Source organism: Dermacentor variabilis, unplaced genomic scaffold (assembly GCF_050947875.1).
Source record: "Dermacentor variabilis isolate Ectoservices unplaced genomic scaffold, ASM5094787v1 scaffold_15, whole genome shotgun sequence".
Classification (NCBI taxonomy): Eukaryota; Metazoa; Arthropoda; class Arachnida; order Ixodida; family Ixodidae; genus Dermacentor; species Dermacentor variabilis.
The window spans coordinates 10,889,989-10,910,541 of NW_027460313.1; the positions used below are offsets into that span (position 1 = coordinate 10,889,989).

Below are 20,553 nucleotides of genomic sequence, written 5' to 3' on the forward strand. Positions count from 1 at the left end.
CCCAGACCAGCGGCTTAACAGAGCGTTTCCATTGTGCTCTATTGGATGTGATTGCTATGTACATCAGCCCCGACCGCACCAACTGGGATGCGGTCGTGCCGTTTGTGACATTTTCATACAATACGGCTGTACAACACACCACCGGCTTTAGTCCATTTTTCTTTGTTTATGGCCGCTCACCTAGCTTCTTCCTGGACGTTTCATTCCTTATGGCTCCCGTGTCATCAGCAACGCCCTTCTCAGGACAATTGTTGTCCTGCCTCGAAGACTGCCGTCATCGAGCACGCATTAACACCGACATCACTCGGGATGAGCGGACGCATCACTGCGACTCGACTCACCGTGTTGTCACTTTTTCCCCTGGTGACGAAGTTCTTCTATGGACTTCTGTCCAGGTTCTCAGTTAATGCGAAAAATTCGCCAGTCGTCTTATTGGACCCTACACGGTCATTGAGCAGATATCTCCAGTTAATTACCGTGTCTCACCCCTTAGAATTTCTTCCGACCACCATTGCCGTGTTACAGAAATTGAGCATGTTTCGCGCTTAATACCGTACACTCACCACATTTCATCATAATGCCATGTGACCAGGCGGCCGCTTACACCACGGGAGGGAATTAGTGTGAACACAACAAACCATGACTGACTCTTCATCTCTACACATCATTATCAGTTGTACAAATTCCTCATCTGTAGTTATCATCATCAGCCGCACAGCTTGTTCTTCTTCATCGTAGCTCGAGCTCGGCTGGATTAAATGGTTCCTTCTAATATTAAGGAATGCAGTACACTTGCACTGGCACTACGCTATACACGCTGTAAAACAGATATGGGAAGATGCTTATCGCAATAGGGTAGGTGACCATAGCTGTGAATGTAGCGGGTGAGGACCCTCGAGAAGATTTGCCGGTCCTGGAAGAGAAAACAGTACACGCCAGCACTTTCATGTGACTCGCGTGGGCGAGTACTGCGGGGAAGCTGCTGCAGGGAACGGCTACTGCGCTCAATCAAGTGTGCCTTGCGCCCCTTTTTTTTTCTTGTGCACATGATACAGCCGCTGGAAAACATACAATTGCAATTTGGTGATCTACTGAATGTTGGCACTGAAAAATGGTGTTCCCTGCAAATGTATTTACCAGTTTACATATTTACAGTAAACGCTCGATAATTCAAACTTGGATGTTTCAAATTCTCAGTTAATTCAAACAAATTTTCAAGTCTTTGTCAGCCCACTATGTTTTCAATGTGTTTAAAGCTGCTTAATTCAAACTGAGCCATTCAGTTATTTCTGGTAATTCATACTTTTTTTTTGTCCATACCGGTAATTATCTGCGGCCTCGGTTGCGCCTAGCTGAGCATTTGCATTCTTATGTCACGAAACCAGTTGAAAGTAAAGTCAATTGCTTTATTTATTGCTAAACAGGTCAAAACCAAGCAGTACTTTAAAAGAAAAAAAGAAACGAATACCCGAGATCGTGGGTAGGTGTCCAAATTATGCATGAGACACTCAACCATCTCTCCTTTTCTTGGCACGATGCTTAACCAGGCACAAGGCAGGCACACCTACACATGTGACCCACCTTTTATACTGGCCACAGGCCCGCAGGTTGCAGTGCAGCTTGTTGCGCATTCCCTCATCAGCTGCACTGCTGCCATGTGAAACATGTCACTGCAATGTAAATGCAAGTTTTATCGGTGGAGTAGACATTGGGTACGATTGATTCTGTAGTAAAGAAGACTTCAGTGGCAGTGCATCATGGGAATTCAAAAAGCACACTGATGACCATTTTAAAAGCAAATGACAAGCGTCAGAACGACACAATCCGATACGCACCAGACCGAAAGAGGCTTCGGAAAGGGGTGCACCTGAAGCTGGAAAAGGCGTTTCTCCTCTGGTTCGAGTGCACACGGAGCTCCAATCTGCCAGTTAGTGGCTCATTTCTGTTGGAAAAGGCCGACGAACTGTCCTTGCAGTTCTTAACTGAACGGTTTAAGTGCAGCGATGGCTGAACCTCGCGCTTAAAGGATAGACATGTCTTCGCTTTCAAAGCAGTGAGTGATGAAGTGGCAGCTGTAGGTGGAAGCGTTTCTACCAACTTGCAACAATGTCACGTGACCTATGTGCCTACTTCAGAAACACGCACTGCACTAGCTGCATTCCAAGTGCCTGCCAGACCAGGCATTGTGTCTCATAGGAGAGCGTCACACCAGTGGCAAACTAAGCTTAAGAGGGAATAACAGTCATATTTTGCATCACCAACATAAAAACAAGCCACAAAGCCAAACTTTTTGTCGTGGGCCTATCAAAACAGCCAAGGCAATTCAAAGGTGTGTGGGCGCCTTCAGTCACATACGAGGCTAACACACGTGCTTGGATGACAAGCTTTGTTTGAGGTTTGCTGCGCAAACTTGAAGCGGAATTCAAATGGGTGAAGAGGAACATCTTGCTCATTGTTGACACTTGTCCTGCCCATGGTGACATGAAAGGGCTGGAAGCAGTTAGGATCGAATCCTTTTTCCAAATACCACTGCTGTCCTCCAGCCCATAGTTCAAGAAGTGATTAAGTGCCTCAAAAGTGCCTCAAGATGGTATATACAAAGCTATTCCTTAAGAGAGTCCTTGTGTGTACGGACACTTCTATGCCATACTAAGTAACACTGCTGCCCTCATTAGTGCATGGAGTTCAGTGATGCTAAGCACAATAGAGAATTGCTTAAAGCATTATGAAACATCGTTCCAGCGCACAATTGAACACGGACGAGAAGAGAAAGACCACATGAACGCCGGACTTCAACTGAATTTTATTCTTGGGAAAACGGCTTTATGTACACAGGTGGAGGGAGGGGGGGCTGCTAGTGCACAGGAGCACCCAAAAATATTTCCTTGGTCTAGGCAACAGTCATCAGAAGTGTCAAACAAAAAAGAAAGGAATAAAAGCAAAAAGTGAAAAAAAAAAAGGTGAAAAAACCTTTCCCTCTCTTTTTTACATCACAATCTTGCTCATCTCCCACCCTACCTAGCTGATTCGACACACCCGTTTGCCCTGAGATAATCAAGTTCTTTTTTTCCGAGTACAACAGAAGGAGCACTGACACAGTAATCATTTTCATTGGAGATACAAAATGCTTCAAAAATTTTCCGGTTTTTCCGATTGCTATATTTGCGCAACACACGTGTTCGTTCGAAAAACGCCTTGCATGCTGGCTTGTGTGAGCACCGGCGAATGTGGTCGGCTAAATGACCAGCGCCACTTAGTGAAGTAGCATTCCTGCGATGCTCTAGCAAGCGTTCATTCAGACAGCGCCCGGTTTGGCCAATATAGCATTTCCCACAGGCGAGGGGAATACTATACACAACACCGACGTCACATTCAACGAGGGCTTTGGTGTGCTTTATTTTGCAGGCTGGCTTCTTCTGGGATTCAGCACACCAAAGCCCTCGTTGAATGTGATGTCGGTGTTGTGTATAGTATTCCCCTCGCCTGTGGGAAATGCTATATTGGCCAAACCGGTCACTGTCTGAATGAACGCTTGCTAGAACATCGCAGGAATGCTACTTCACTAAGTGGCGCTGGTCATTTAGCCGACCACATTCGCCGTTGCTCGCACAAGCCAGCATGCAAGGCGTTTTTCGAATGAACACGTGGGTTGCGCAAATATAGCAATCAGAAGAACCGGGAAATTTTTAAAGCATTTTGTATCTCCAATGAAAACAATTTCTGTGTCAGTGCTCGTTCTGTTGTACTCGGGAAAAAATAACTTGATTATCTCAGGGCAAACGGGTGTGTCGAATCAGCTAGGTAGGGCGGGAGATGAGCAAGATTGTGATGTAAAAAGAGAGGGAAAGGTTTTTTCACCTTTTTTTCACTTTTGGTTTTATTCCTTTCTTCTTTTGGTTTGACATTTCTGATGACTGTTGCCTAGACCAAGGAAATATTTTTGGGTGGTCCTGCGCACTAGCAGCCCTTCCTCCCCCCCAGCCCTGTGTACATAAAGCCCTGTTTTCCATGAATAAAATTCAGTTGAAGTCCGGCGTTCGTGTTGTCTTTCTCTTCTCGTCCGTGTTCAATTGTGCGCTGGAACGATGTTTCATAATGCTAATCACAACCAACTAGCCCAGCTGTCCATACTTGTTTAAGGCATGCCTTTAGCATCCATGGCTGCAGCACTGATACTACGCCTGATATGTGTGAGGATGATGAAGCAAGCCTGGTGGTTACTCTACGGCAAGCACACAAAATAGCTGCCAACATCAACAACTGTGCAGCAGTTGGTGACGACCTGTGCCTGTACAGGAGTTACTGTACAGGAGTTACTGTAGAGGAGATACCCTTGATTACCTGATCGAGGAGGTCCTGCCAGCACAATGCAGCAGCGAAAGTGAAGCAGAGCCAGCAGATCAACCACTGATAATAATAACTGCACAAGCCTAACACATTGCTGAAATCCTCAAGTTCCTCACTGCCACAGAAGATTAAAAGAACTGGGTGCCCTTGCTGGAATAAAAAAACTGTTTTGAAGTTGCATGCAGCCACAAAGCAGTCAACAATTTTAGTTTTGTTTTCTAAGTGTAATTAAAAGGATATTTCATCATCGCAGTATGAGCTGTTGTGTTGCCCAGAGTCTCATATATCTGAGCATCTGATAGTTCAAACTTGTGATAATTCAAACAAAATTCTAGAATCTCCGAGTTAGAATTATCAAGGGTATGCTATAACTGTGTGGGTTATTTTGTGTTCTCGGTCGCTAACATTGACGAAATCATATGAAATGGGATCATGTCAGCAAGGTTCTACTGTACCAACCCAAAGGTAATATTTGCACACCTCTGATTTGAACGCATTTGATGCTGGTGGAGTTGGAATTCGGAACACTTAGGCAGCGTAAATTTTCAGCTTTATGCGATAACACTTCAGAGAGGTCAGAAACTCTGCTTCCACCAGCCGCTACTGTCTAGGGATGCCAGATATAGATGCAATGTGGATATACAGTCGACTCCTGTTAATTTGAGTTTTCGCTTAAAGGAGCCCTGAACCACCCCTCGGGCTTGGTGAAATAACAGTCTGCGGGTAGCACATGCTGCTGTGAACCTCTCGGCCAAGTTTTGCTGTCGTACGCAGTGCGTGGAGCTTACAAGCGGATTGCGAAGTCACCTTTCTCTCAAATGCTTCCTTTTCAACAGAAGGCCCTGTCCTCACTCTCTTCTAAACGCACTATTTCGTCATTCCCTTAGATGGCTGCTATTGGCCAATAGCTGACATCAAGCTGCAGTTGACTACATGGCGTAGATCCTGCAGCTGCTATGGTGTACCGCCATGAGTCTATCGGCTAAGTGCACTGCGGCTCGCTGAGGACAACCGCGTTTGGCTTATGTTTAGTGTGTCGTAGGCACCAAAGGCAGAAGTCGTGGCGTCATTTCATTTTGGATGTTAACATCCAAAATGAAATTTGAACTGTATATCACAGTGACATTTAGAAGGCGGAGCGTTGTGGGCATTCCCCACTGCACCGTAGCATTCGCAGTGCAAGGCATTGAAGAAGGAACGGGCACAAAGCAGATGGCGAGTCTGATTGACAATAACTCTGCTTCTGCTGAATTCATTGAAGTACTTTTTGTGGCAAAGTATTTCTGAAACAGCCTATTTTCACTTCAAATGCCTCTCTCCACTTCGATAAAAAGAGGTTAAGGGCCACTTTAATTTGAACACACAGAAAAGGGCTGACGAGAACCCATATATTGCTTTGGAAAGAAAACTCGTTTAGTTCGAACACGTAAGCATACCACTTCGCTCAATTCGGCCGCCACTAGCAACCCCTCATGCACATAGTGGCCACTAAAACACTAGAAAATTGCGAGATGGTGTTACGGCTCTTGTGGATTGATTTTGTCAGTGCCGCCAACAGTGTTGAGGTTTGTAAGCCATTTACTGATGTCAGCAACGATGAGGCAGCGTTTAGACATGTTGGCGCTCTTTGCCGCATGCTGGTTGATTTGCAATCAAGAGCAAGAAGTAAAAATGCGTTACACTACTACAAACAATAAAAAAAAAAGTTTAAATTAGGGTGGTTGCTTGGGCTAGTTGGTAATTCATGATAAAAAATTATGTACAGCGCGAAGGACAAGTACTACGAGAGACGACATACGTATTTTGTCTCTCGCAGTCCTTGTCTTTCGCGCTGTATGTCATTTTTTTATCAAGTTTAAATTACTTCATTTTGTTGCCGTTCTTTAATTTGACCTTTCGGATAATTATGACAAATCTTGCTGTCTCGCAAGGGTTTAATAAACAAGTCTACTGTACTTGAGAAGCTTTCTTGCGAGTTTTCTGTTTACTGATTTTATGCTGTTTTCTTTAGAAATGCACAGGTCACAAAGGAGATGGGCCAGTGGGGTCTGAAGTTTGCGGACAGCCCTGTTGAAATTGATGCTCGTCAGGTTCAGCCTGAAAAAGTGATTCACGGAAGAAACATCAAGGTAATTCGTAACTTTGTTTTTCCTTCTTCACATGTAGTTTACCAAAAGCAAAGAGCTACTGTCGCATTTACTGTTGTGTGTGCTTACTATAGGACTTGACATTGCTTCAGTGGCAGTAGAAGAGCCGAGATCGGAGTAATTATTACAGTCAGTCCTGGATATATGGAGTTATTTCCTATGTCAAAGCGTTGTAAAATCTCCTCGGAGGACCTATGCAAAAGCATAGTGATGTACTCAACGAAGAAGGGCTTCAACGAACAGGGACAAGATAGAAAACGCAGACTAGCAACACTGGTTTATCTTGAAAAACACGCATAATATACACCCTGGCATAAACACGTGTAGCACCTTAAAGATTAGTGGCTAAGTAATCAATTTCTTGTTCGTGCAGACTCACCGATAGCCTCGCCACACACGTCACCGGACTTATCTGCACGAACTAGAAATTGGTTATTTAACCACTAATCTTTAAGGGAGGAGGAGGGAATCAGAACTAACTTTTTTGTTTCTTGACAGAAAGGGCTGAAATTTGGCACACACACTGCACATTACAATAAAGAGACAAATATAAAATTTCATAAAGCTATCTTCATTAGTTTTTGTTCTATAAGAATTTATAAGTTCCTTGCTTGTGGAAAGCTTGGCACAGTAACAAAACATGATAGGGAGCCGGGAATACTTTTCATGTTTGCCCAAATGTCTAATCTACACCAAGACAGTGTTCATCTTTTTTTTTAGTGCGCTGATAATTTTTTGCTCAACATAACATGCACATGACCGTGCTTCACTGCATGGAGCCATGTAGTTATCGTGAAATAATGAAATAATGGAAAGATAAAGAAACATTTCAAGACTGTCTTTAAGTACAGCACAGCTTATGGATCACAGCAAAACAAACTGGACCAAAATCGGTCTAACCATTGTTCTGCTACGCTTTGCATGAGCGAGGTGATTGACAAAAAAACGCAATTGAGAAAACTGGCAGCAAAGTTTTAAGAGCACTGCAAAAATTTATAAAAGCACCAGGGCTGTAATATTTTGAATCATTGCTGTCAGGCATCTTCTTACACCTTTGCCACCTTGTTTGGTTAGCTTTAGATGCCTTCTTCAGGCATTCTTTATCCTTTTCTTGAGACCCCTGGATGGCAAGGACACCAGGATGTACACTCAAGGTAGCACATATTTCCAAGTAAGCTCTTTGGCTCCCTGAATTATATTTCATGACTGCCTCGTTTACTGCTGTCTCTACCGCAAAATGTGAGGCATGCTCGTCCTTTGACAATGTTGACCAAATAACCTAGTGCAAGCTTTCAGCTGCATTCTGGGTCCTTCCACCCTTGCAGCGCTCCAGCAAGTGGACTTCTGAAAGACATTGATACAAAGGCAGTATAGCTTGGGCAACTATGCTCATAAGCTTGCATTTGTGAGCAGGCTGTGCTTTTTCTCGCTTCTGCTGCTCTCTGCTCACGCCAGCTGAGGGGGCCAGGGGGCACAGCTCATGGTGTGGGTCACTATCGGTAGATGTCGCATGATAATACATAGCCATGACAGCTTTCTGCATTGCAGCAACATCGTTAGTGCTCTTGCTGATAGCCAGGCCGTAGTGGTTGGTGAGCTTTTTTTATCACCTGTTGTGAGAGCCCACCTTTGCCACCCTGTGGTTCCCCTTTCTTGGCCTTGGTCACAATAGAGCTAAGGCCAGTGCCCATTCTTTTTTTCACATGGTTTATGCAGTCTTCTTTTGTGACTGCTATAAACCCATATGGCTGCTCATCTCGCAATGCATGGAAAACACGGCTGTCTCCATCAGAGATGACTGCAGTATATTGCAGGCCGTTCTTGGTCAACGAACGGCCAAAAAGCTGCAATGCGGCCTCGCATTGCAGCTTTTTCTTTTTTTTTTTTTTTTTTTTTTTTTGCAGCACTTCCATTCACCCAGAGCCAACTTCTGTGTTTTTTTACACTGATGCTGCTGCCTCCACTGAAAGTATGTGGGGTCACTCTCTGCTGGGCCCTGGCTACACCCAAGGCAGAAGTTTGACAGAACACTGTCCAGCACAAGCCAGCCCTGTGTGAAATCCTGTTATGCATCCAACACCAATGTGGGAGCCATGACCACATGTGAGCCAAGTGCCATCATAAACAACGGTCACATTTTTAGTGAAGCCAACCTCCATCTCACTGTACACCTTCTTCACAGCAGCTACAGCATCCATAAAGATGTTGGCAGCCTCCTCTGCAGTAGGCTTGAACAGCCCCTTCAAGTGGCCCTGGAATGTTTTGTGGTGTCAACCACGATGGGACACATTAATTGTGGCCCAGAAATTGTTCAGAGCTGCCTGCCCTCGCCGGACGCGAGTCGTTCTGATTCGAAATAGTTTTCTCACTCACTCACTGTCTGCCCTTTTTCTATTGCTTGAACAGCTTGCATTGAGCGAATGTTCACATCTTACACCCTTGCACTTTCCTTCTTTTGAGAGGACCACTGGGACTCAATAGGGCCATAAGTAGTGCATGACAGCACTATTTTCACTGCCAGACTGAGCCTAGTAGTGCTGCGTACACCCACAGAATGCTGTTGACATATTGGGCACAGAGTTTTAGCGATCAAAGAGTTCATCGTGGAAACCTGCACAATAATGAACAAGGCGCCGAAATTTGTTCTTGGCCTTGCTGGTCCATCAAACTGAACTTCCGCTCAGTTGCGGACACTGTGCAAAGGGAGTCGCGAACGCTGCATGCCTGCACTTCTGCCGTCACCACTGACACGAAGCGTGGCTTGAGGCGCGTCTGAATCGAGCGACATTCGGATGACGATTCGTCTGGTAAACCTTATCGCCATACTGTAGCTCGTCTACAGTTGGGGCTCACTTGCAGGCTGCGTGTCCCTGTCGCACAATGCGTCGGAAACAGGGTACATCATCTCTGCCGGCGATGGTGACCTTTGACCCGCATCGCCTCCAACGACACGATTTCAGTTGCGGACTCGCACGGCTTTACGCACAGGTGTGAGAGCCTCCGTTGGCTTGTCTTCTGGTGGCTTGGTTATCAGTGGTCAATGGCACAGGGCAATTGTCTGCTTCGCTGCTGGAATTACACGGTGCAAAATAACGTGGCACGTTATCAGTGTTCAGTCGGGTGCGCCGCTACTCCCGCTGGCCGCCATCTTTTTCTCGCCGTAGGAGGCTTGCGCTTCTGTTTTCCGAAGGAGAGCTTCATTGAAAATTTCTTTTCGAACGAGCGACGATCCATCACTGGCCTGGGAGCTTTCAGAAATCGAATTCTGCGCGTGTCAAATGAAGAAAGACGCCGACGTGGTTTGCAAAGCAGGCAACTGCGGTTGCCAGGTTACCCGCTACCTTAGCAGCAACCCATGGCGAGACGTCTTTCAGCACGGCAACGAATCGGAGGCCCGCTTTTATCAAAGGGCCCGTGTGACTACCTCTAGCAGACCTGTGCTTCTTTTGAGTTTGTGTGTTTGTTAGAAGATGGAGACGACCGAAGAATTCGGAAACAGAATGGCGAAACTTCGAGTTTTCGAAAGATGCCAAGATTGCGGCGTTCGTTGGCGGGAAAGACGAGTTAGGGCTCCGCGAACTGTGGTGATTTTATGCAATTTAAAGCTGTTTTCTCGCCCTCTGCACTGATAAATTAAATTTTGGGGGCACTTTTAGTGCATTTTCAGCCAAACCCTTTTGATACAATGTAGATTAGGCGTTTCAGATACCGAAACTCGTTGTTGCCAAAAATCAGTTTTTTTTTTTGTTGCAATTTTCGTGATCTGGTCCTCGTGTCCACCCTTAAGCTGGTACACGTGTTTATGCCAGGGTATATATTTTGCGTGTTTTTTTATATAAACAATTGTTGCTAGTCTGCGCTCGCCTGTGTTTTCCATCTTGTCCCTGTTCGTACGTGCCACACTCCCAACAATTAGTGCTTCTAAATAGCAATGTGCTACGCATGTATGGAACATCTGTTCACTGCCACATTCAATATATGATACGCCAAACCGCGCTTTGCCCCTCCAAGATAACTTCTCCTAACAGAGACACAATTGCTTACTTTGTCATAAATATTTCATGCTGATGAAATTGAAATGGCACTGTTTGGGCACATGCTGTTCAACAAAAGATTGCATCGAAAGGGCAGTACATGCCATTGAGGAAAAATTAACAGCAGAGTGCTCTCAGGGTTGCTTGCTGCACAAAGGAATCGCTTGTGCAAACTGCGGTCGTTCATTAGTGGCACTCAGCATCAAGAATGCAAAAGGCCTCCTGGTCTGATACGCATTTCACAGTGAAGCATGGATAACACTCTACCTTTTCACTCAGTGGCACTGGGCATGGGACGTCGAACTGGAGATGCTGCACTGCCAGGTTTGGCTTCTTGTAACAAGGTCTTTCCGAGAATGGTATTTTCAGAGTGCAGCTCTTTGGTGCCCATCCCTGCGTTTCACGTCGCAGTCGCCGTTGTGCCTCGCCGTAACCAGCTCCGTAGCCGGGCCAGCACGCTGCTCTAACTGCACGCGCTCCTGGCGCCATCTCTCACGCACAGCGCGAGCCTTGCTCTCTTTGCTCCTCCTTCAATGCCATCCTGTGGAGCGGCAATCAGAGCGCCGGCTCAGTGGCGGCTGATTTGATAATGTGCTGTTGCCAAAGCCGAAACGCATAGCCGCCGCCATTCTTCACTGCGTGTACCTTTCTTCCTCCCCATCCCCTCCTCTGTGGCAGCGACAGCGCGAGAGCACGCGGTGTTCTCTGGTTGCTGAAGTACCGGCTCGGTATCAGCGGATCACTGTGCGCGCTTCCAAAGCCGAAACTCAGGGCCACCTTCAGTTGACCGCTAGCAGCATCAGTCAGTTGCTGCCATCTCTTCGCTGCTCACCGATCCAGTGTGCCTAAGCACTGCCTCCCACGACCTCCCAATAAGCAAGGCAGTTGTGCCAAGCTACGCTCCGTTTGTGGTGGCTGGTGCAAAATGTTCCACACACAACAGATTGTCCGAGGCTCACAGATGGTTTATATTATAATATAATCAGTCTGCTTATATAAGTAGCTTATTCTCAGCCAGTTCCTCCTGAGCCATGAGCGAGGCAACCGGCAAAAGTTCTTCGCCTGCTGCTGCTGCTAAACGAGCTGTTCAAGCAGAAGTCCAGCGCCGTCGCCACCAGAATCCAGAGGCGCGCTACGCCGAACCAGGCATTGGTGTAGCAAGTCGAGCATATATCTATGTATTTCTCCAACCACAAAGCTTCCTTCATGACAATCAAGAACTGGGAATGGAGTGTATCTCGAAGAAGGAATACGTGTGAAGAATAAAAAGTCATCTGTAACGGTGCATACATGTCTTGCTCGAATTCTTTGCCTCAATATATCAAAAAGCTGAAACAGCTGTAGAACTGTGCTCGAATTTCGCATTAGGAAGTAACGTAATCGTCGAAAATTTTTTTATTCCGCGAGCAGCCAAAATTAATCCAACCCCTATCCCCACTTTGCCGGATCTTTACATTACAGTAAAACCTCGTTAATTTGAACTTAGTTAATTCGCAATCCCGGATAATTCGAAGGTATTATGTGGTCCCGTATTTTCCAGTGTAAATTTGACAGGATAATTTGAACCGGCTGCCTATGCCAACCCGGTTAATTTGAAGATTTGGGGTGCTATGCGGCAATTCCTGATCCCCATTTCACCGCAAACCCGACGAAACGACTGCCATTCAGAGTCGCAAGACGACGCCACATAGCAATCTCGATTATTTAAAGAAGTAGCGCCCGACCCGTAGTACTGCTAGCACAAAAATCAGTCCACAGTACGCCCCGCGCAAAATGCGCGCCTGCAGAGGAGAAGACATGCTTCGCTGCAACCCAGATGGCATACCGGTTTTTGTTACGTGCTCTCGTCTACTACTCCGCATGCTCCTCGCAGTCGCAGCGGTCACAGCGTCAGCACATGGTCCATGCCGCGGCCGCTGGCTGCCGTTCGCCCATTCTCTCTCCGCGCCTGCGGCAACATGTGTGCACACAACACTGGTCTGTGCCATTTCTTTGTGTGCGGTGGTTAGGGGTGTTGCAGCTAGCGTGGTGTTCTTTCTTTTTTCTGAACAGTGCAGAAGCTCCAGTGAGCGAAGATGCCAAAGTATAAGACTGTAACGCTGCAGCAGAAGTTCTGCTTCATCCAAGAAGCGGGTAAGAATATGTGTTCCAAGACCGAGTTGGCTGTAAGGCACAGCGTGCCCTTCTCGATGTTCTCCACAATATTGAAGAACAAGTCGAAGGTACTGGAGGCCTACAGCAAGACATATTCTTCGAAGCGGTCGTGAGTACAGGCTCCTACATACCAAGATGTGGAATCAGTTTTACTTCGCTGGCTGCAGAAAGCAAACGCAGCCCACCTTCCCATCAATGGAACGATACTGCGGGAGAAGGCCTACGGCTTGGCTCTACAACTTGGGCACGAAGAGTTCAAGTGTAGCAATGGATGGTTCAGCCATTTTAAAGATTGCAATAATTTGACCTTCGTAGCCGTCTGTGGCGAGAGTGGCAGCGCAAACAAGAGCGTCGTCGACGGCTGGAAAAAACACACATTAGCTCCGTTGGCTTAGCGAGTACGGTGCAGACGATGTGTACAACCTTAACAAGGCAGCCCTTTTTTACAAAATTCTGCCCACAAAAACGTTCGTAGCGAAGGACACCGTGGTCAAGGGTCAAAAGCAGAGCAAGGAAAGAACTACCATTCTGTTCGGCGTGAATATGTGCGGTAAACACAAGCTGCCGCTACTCGTAGTTGGAAAAAATGGGAAGCCTCTGATGCCCACTGCGTGCTGAAGTAGTGTGTCCTGCAGGACTTTTATTAAAGTTTTTCCAATCCAATCCTCGCTGCTTTAAAAATGCACGGCTGTGGCCAAGGGATGAGCTTATCTACCGGCACAACAAGAAAGCCTGGGTCACAGGCACAATATTTGAAGATTATGTTTGGCAGCTTGACTGCAAGTTCGCGGCCACAGGCAGGAATGCACTCTTCGTTGTTGATAATTGCCCTGCGCATGGTAACATCCCACACCTGAAAGCCATCAGGATGGTATTTCTTCCTCCGAACACCACGTTGATGTCGCAGCCAATAGACCAAGGCGTCATTCACCACATGAGCAAGATTTACCGCCACCACCTGTTCAAGCGCATGTTCCTTTGCTACGACAACGGCAAGGAGTACTTCATCGACCTCCTCGGGGCCATATGTCTTATTGTGTATGCATGGAAGCAAGTGGAACCCACTTTGATCATGCGGTGGTTTGAACACGCTGGCTTCTCGAAGGAAAGCACCGTCATTGCTGATGCTGACTATTCATGCGCACTTTATGTGACCGCATCAGTGCACTCTGCGCAGAGGATAGCGAATCCGATGCACTCGGCTTCGTCAAGTACCTGAACCTTGAAAATGATCAACAAATGTGCTACTCGGATTTGAAGAGGGAAGCTACCGCTGATGCGACCGTGTGCGATGACAGTGACGATGACGACACTAACGAGCCCTCCTTAGCACCCACTCTCGGAGAAGTTATCGGATCACTGAACGTTATCCACAGTTTTGTTGAGGGCCATGGTGGAAATTCTCGAATGCTGCATGCAGTTGGCCAACTAGAAAACATGACCCTGGGAGCCTCGAACTACAGGACGCTGCAAACCAGCACCTGTGATTACTTTAAATAATCCAAAGATCGCCGAGTAAAGGTAGCACATTCCTGCAACGAAATTTTTTCCCTGGGTTGCATTTTTTTGTGTGTTCAGTTAATTCGAAAACCTGCCTAATTTGTAGATTTTTTGCGGTCCCAATGACTTCGAGTTAACGAGGTTTTACTGTAGTTTTATTTTAACAAAACCACTGCAACCATCATCTGCACTTCGTGGAAGGATCATTACGGCAATGGTGCACAAGACTTATTGCTGTGCAAATCGCATGTCTGCACTGAACGAATTTCATTGTCCTCGCATGGTCACATGCGAGTGGGAATGGACTAGGATGTTTTGCAAGCTGAAAGCCACTCTTAAAACTAACAGCATGTGTAGTGTTGGTAACCACAGACGTGGGGACTGGAGGGGAAGGGCTGTGAAAGAAGAGACATACTGGCCCCGAGGCGTCTTAGCATTGAGTGGCATGCAAGAGATGTGCTGACATTTTAGGATGGTCGAGACGTGAGGAAGTTTTGTTCCAAAAGGAAGTTGGTTCTGAAACTACACAATAGTCCGCCTGGCTCATCTGCCAGTCACTGATACAGATGCCGCAGGAGAAGGGCCAAGAAGGAAGGGACGTACCACTAGGCGTCATGGAAGACAGCACACGTGATGCCGTGCGATCTTGGCACATCCACTCCACTTGCTCACACAGGAAGACCTGTTGGAAGGCTGCAATCATCAGACCACCATCCTCTTTGGCTCGCACTCAAAGCATACAGCATGTGGGTTTCAATAGGATCCTATTGCACTTGGACTTGATGTGGAACATGTGGGGTTCTCACCGATGCTCTTAGGACAAAGAAACAACAACACAGTAGTGCAAACAAGCACATGGGCATTTATTGCACCTTTCATAGACTAATGCCTGCTAGCAGAGTTGCTGTCCACAAAACATGCCGATGGGCGCGAGACAAATCGAGGAAGTCCGAGTCGCCGCTACCGGATAGCGAGCGAATACGTTCGACCCCATGCTAGACACCAACGCCTGGTTGTTTGCACGTACGGTCCCGTGAATGGTGGCGCGTTCGAATGAGGCCTCGTGAGACAGTCTCGCAGAAGCATGGATCGGTGCACGTGCGAAATGTCCGAGCAGCTTGCCGACCCAGAGCTAAAGAGTGAGAGCCTACTCCCTGTTGCGCCCGACGAACCCCGTTGTTGGGTGGCACTAGCAGTGCCACACTCGTGTCTTCTCTCGTAATGCATTGCAACCAAACCCACCACTGCCACTGGCACTAAGCTATGCGGAGAAGCCAGTTTACAGGAGATGTGAGACATGTGGGGGAAAAAACGTATCGGGAGATGCGTGAGAGTCGCGCAGCCCCACATATGTTACAGCTGCAAATTTTGTAATTTTCAGCGCTTGTGAAAGTACTAATTATGCGACATGAGTCAGTCATCTTCTTAAAATGGCAATGACAATTACATGACCTTTCGACTAGCCAAATACTCTGTTGCTGCCCCTTGATTTACCTGAAAGCTCCTGCAGTATTGATTTGTCCGAAAGCCACAAGAAACGGAAGCAGTGCATTTGGATTCGTGTGAACTGGCTCTGTCATTACCATACGCGTGCCTTTCTGCGGTTGATCTGTACCATTAGTCAACAACTGCATTCAGTGTGTTTTAAAATTTATTGCAATAAGTTTTTGCAACTTATTTACTGCTACACTTTCGAATCACAATAAATCGAACACATACTTACCTAAATTGCCACAGCCGCAGTGTTTGAACCCACATGTTTGGTTTTATAAAAATGGGAAAAAAACTGCTTGCATTTTTGTGACTACAAGGTAAAGCCTGCTCTCGTCGTGATAATTAAAGGGCTCCTGAAACGGTTCGAACAAATTTTGTAGACGCGTAGGGTACAGTTAAAGTTAATCATTCGCACCACAATTTGTGTGAAACGTCTCATATTAAGAGAGCTACGGATGATTGCATGTCCGAGTGATCGGGGCTAAGCTCCACCTTCACTGGCTCTGCGTCATGATGGCACATCGTGTCGTCGACTTCTGGTTCTCTAGGAGAGAGCATGCAAAGTCTCTTAACTCTCCGCCAGCTGCTTGGCAGTTGACTCCAAGCAAGAGCTATCGAAGCAGCGTGCGTTGCGAGCATTTCGTTACTGCTACTGTGTGTGGTTGAGCTCTGTGCCACCAGGTGGCTGCACCATGCAGACCACTCACATTTGTGCTTCTGCTCATCACAGGAAACGACACACTCAAACGACCAGGCCCTGTCCCCTTGTGCTTGCGTTTACCCTAAACCGGACTCGCAAAGTGCTATTGCATTAGTAATCTTCCGGTGTAAAGTGACGGCCGCAAACGCGCAAATCCTGGTGCTGATTGGATAGCGGCAATCCGATGTGCTGCAGCCAGTCCGCTCATCTGCTGCCTTGCAGAGGGACATGGTGTTGCAGCTTGACATAATGCCAATCGCTACATTTGCAGTCCACAACGCGACAAAGTCGAATCGTAGGGCTTGGGAAATGACAGACCTACTCTGACTGCGAAGCTCTCGTCAAAATGGAGCACGTTGTAACAACACAAGCAAACGACACTTGCTGTGTGCCGGAAGTGCTTAAGCATAGTGAGAAATTGTTCTTGTGCATTCTCTTTTTGTTACTTTCTTTTTATAGAAACAAATTAACAAACATTCCAACTATTACGAACATCATTTGTTCACCATAAAGGTGGAAAAATTATCGATGACGCGCCCTGTAACGTTACTAGACTAGGTTCAGTTTTCAAACTCCTGTCACTGCGTGGACCCATCACCGATCCTCGCATCTCGTGGCACTGCTGTCGCATTTTGCTCGGTCAGCACGACGTGGACAGGGCGACAAAGCACTGTCCGTTGTTTACCTGTTTTGGCACTGTGTATACATGCGTGTTTTACTGCAGTCTTGGTGCTTTTTGCGACACTCTTGCATGTTTGAAATGCCGTGTGCATTTTGACGAGTTTTTGGGCCGTATCATCCAATTTAATTTGGTGACGCGAATGCATATTTATGCCCCGTTCCTGCAGCGAGAACCTACTTTGAATGTGCAAGTCTGCTCACAAGCAAGCAAAGCTCACGTAGGTTTCAACATTGCACTTGTGAATGTGGTGCTCTGATGAAAGAAATAGTGCTAGCTTCATTTTCTTTTTCATGCCGAAATGAAGTGCTGAGAGTGTGTATATACCAGGTGTCCCAGCTACTTTAGCCAGAGTTTTAAAATATGCGAATACCACATACCTGGACACAGCCAAGGTAATGTTCTTTGCCGTCGCTTGGAGATACTCAAATTATGTTTTTTAATCCACCTAGTTAGGTAATTCATCTTAATTATTTAATCAATTTCTCAAATAATATAATTACATTAAAAGTGTCAATGAGAAGATTGTAGAGGGTACATGAAAAACTCCTGACACAGCTTTCTGTTTCCCAATACGTGCTACATGAAAGTGTTTTCAGAGTGCGAAAGAAGCCCGCAAATGCACGCAATGTTGCCACGTGACTGGCCGCTCGAGGCACTTTGCGTTTATTCCCGGGCTTCTTTCACGCTCGGAAAAACACTCTTATGTAACACGTATTGGGAAACAGAAAGCTGTATCAGGAGTTTTTCATGTACCCTCTACAATTTTCTCATTGGCACTTTTCATCTAAATATACTATTTTAGAAATTAAATAAATAATTCAGAGTAATAATGTAATTAGGCACAATGAAAACAATAATTTAAGTATCTTCAAGTGATGGCAAATAACATTACTTTGGTTCTGTCCAGCTACGTGACATTTGCATATTTTTAAACTGTGGCTAAACTCTGGCTTTGGGACACCCTGTATATTGAGAGAAGATGCCTTGGATTTATTCCTACTATTTTAAAAGTGCGCCGATTGGCTTGCTGACGTCTACAACCACTGACAAGTAGCGCCTATTAGTACAAAATAAATAATTAATTACCCGATTTACCTGCAGACAGCCACAACAGCTGATTATAGCAATTTTGTACTAGTAAGCTAATTGTTTCATTACATGACTAAATTAAAATTTGAGAGGCACTGTGCTGGTGAAATATTTGATTTGTACGTCTTATGTTCTAATAAAGAAAGAAGGAAAAAAAAAGAAAGAAAGAGACTTGGTTATCCTTAGGTGGATGAATGCGAAAGCATTGCCACCACCAAAGGTCGAGGCTTCAGCTCTCACCAACAACCGTGGGTTCGAGTGCCTTAATTAACTATATATTAATTAACTTTGCCTTAATTACCACGAAAGTAAGTGGGTTCGACTCCTACCAATGCTCGAGTGTCGTAATTAACTCTATCATAATTAAAACTGTGCCTTAATTCTCTTGACCTTGATTAACTTCGCCTTTCTGAACACCAAAGGCCGTGTGTTGGACTCCCACGAAAGGTCGTGGGTTCGAGTGCCTTAACTACATCTTAGAAATTGGGCCTTAATTAACATCGCCCTAATTGACACCAATGGTCGCAGGTTCGAAAGGTTCCCCCAATGGTCGTGGGTTCAAATGCCTTAACTCTACTTTAATTAACTGTGCCTTAATTAACTTACCATAATTCACTCTGCCTTAATCCACGCTGCCTTAAATGGCGTCGTGAACTGCCTCGATTGGTTCGCTTGGGCTCCCATGACTTTTTTGGACCATTGTGTGGTCACGCTAACATCGCCTCATGAATCACACCATGTGTTCGCATTAATAGTTAAGTTGTACTAAGCAGCAACAGCTGATTACAACTACTAATCAGCTACTTACAGCTACTCATCAGCAATGGCTGATTAGTAGAGCACAGTGGATGGCTGGGGCTGATGCGGCCCTGGACTAAGAACTCCACAGCGCACTCCAGGGCAGCGCAGCAGCATTTTCACAGCTGCGTAAAGTTTCGGTGAAAACATTTGCTGCGTTCGTAAGTTGCGAAGTCAGAGGACTCGAGCCCCTTCGCCAACGCACAGCTGCGCCCGCGTAGAGCTACCTGCGGTGCTCCCGCCCTCTGGCGGCAAACCAAGACACGGGGGCACCCGCGATGTACGCCACCTATGGTGAGTTCAACAACTGAACCTAGTCCAGTAACGTTGGTGCCCTGGGCAGCCAATTCGATAGCTCGCCCTACTGACGTCAATTGGGTGATTACATCATATGGGTATGGGCGGCTGAAAATTCCGCCGAGCAGTGTGCTGTGATCAGCAGCGATGTGCATTTTTAACACCTTATAATAAGTTGCACACTTTATGTGGAATACTTAGATGCGTCAATTAATGATCTGAAGGACTTACTCTAACGAATCAGTACATTTGTACAAAATCATCAAAATTGTTTCAGGGTCCCTTCAACCGCAGCGTATACCCTCCGTTGCTGTTGCTTTATCATGGTCACAGAACCTACGTGCGGTATAGATTCTGGTCCCCTGCTCCTGGTTCTTCAATAAATTTGGTTAAGAACCTATTTTTGAAGCAGTTTTCTTTACTTCAATGTGACTAAAAGGTTGTCAATATATCTATCATGTTGCTCAAAACAGTTGCTCGTTGGTAAATAGAAAAAAAAATGTTGCTAAACAGGCCAGAATGTCTCTAAATTGTGCGACAAAATCACTAAAATGGCAATACAGTCGAACCCAACAGTATTGAAGTGCCACGAAAATTCCGTTATAACCGATAATTGTTCTAGCCGGGTTGCATGAAAAAATCAAAATAGAGGGATGACAGACCTGATGTAAGAAAACTATAATGGTGGGAGGCCAGTGCCCCTGCCCACCACTTTCCTCCATCTGGCTGCTGATTGTGTTCACTCGTTTAGCTGCTTTTTTCAGTTCACTCGTTTAGCTGTTTAGCTCTCGTTTGATGTGTATGTGCGCTGGTGTATGTGCATTGGTTGGGATTGAAATACCATAGTTAATGGAAATCTAGTAATATGCCAAGGGCAGCGCTTTGCGCCATGCTGTTTCAAAATAGTATTTTAGCTTAAAACGGCACTGAGCCTGTGCCAAATGAAGCATAAGAATGAAAATGTCCTTCAATTTATGCTATCGTGGTACAAAAACAACCTAAGTCACAATCGTAATAATGGAAGCCAACAGAGCAACCACAGCCACAAATGTAGCTAACATCGTTGGTAGTATTAATTGGTTATTTATTTTCACATAACATAATTTAACCACAGACCAGGGGTAATAAATCTGCTTCTATGGCTTTTTTTCTCCTCCATTTATGGAGAAGCGATTGTGATGGCAGTGAATTAGTCAGACCTCGATATATCGAACACGGATATATCGAATCATTGTGTATATTGGGATGCTTTTTATATCACTTGGAAAATCACATATTTTCAATTTATTTCAAACGGGGTCGGACGTAAAA

The 20,553-nt window shown here is 45.8% G+C and overlaps 1 protein-coding gene across 2 annotated transcripts in view; it reads left to right on the forward strand.

The window, feature by feature from the left end:
* LOC142567952 (piwi-like protein 1) overlaps nt 1-20,553 on the forward strand; it is a 215,234-nt gene that overhangs the window by 122,885 nt on the left and 71,796 nt on the right. For both annotated transcript variants that reach the window (XM_075678034.1, XM_075678035.1), the window contains exon 11: nt 6,359-6,476. In XM_075678034.1, the coding sequence (XP_075534149.1) occupies nt 6,359-6,476 (118 nt within the window). The remainder of the gene's footprint in view (nt 1-6,358; nt 6,477-20,553) is intronic.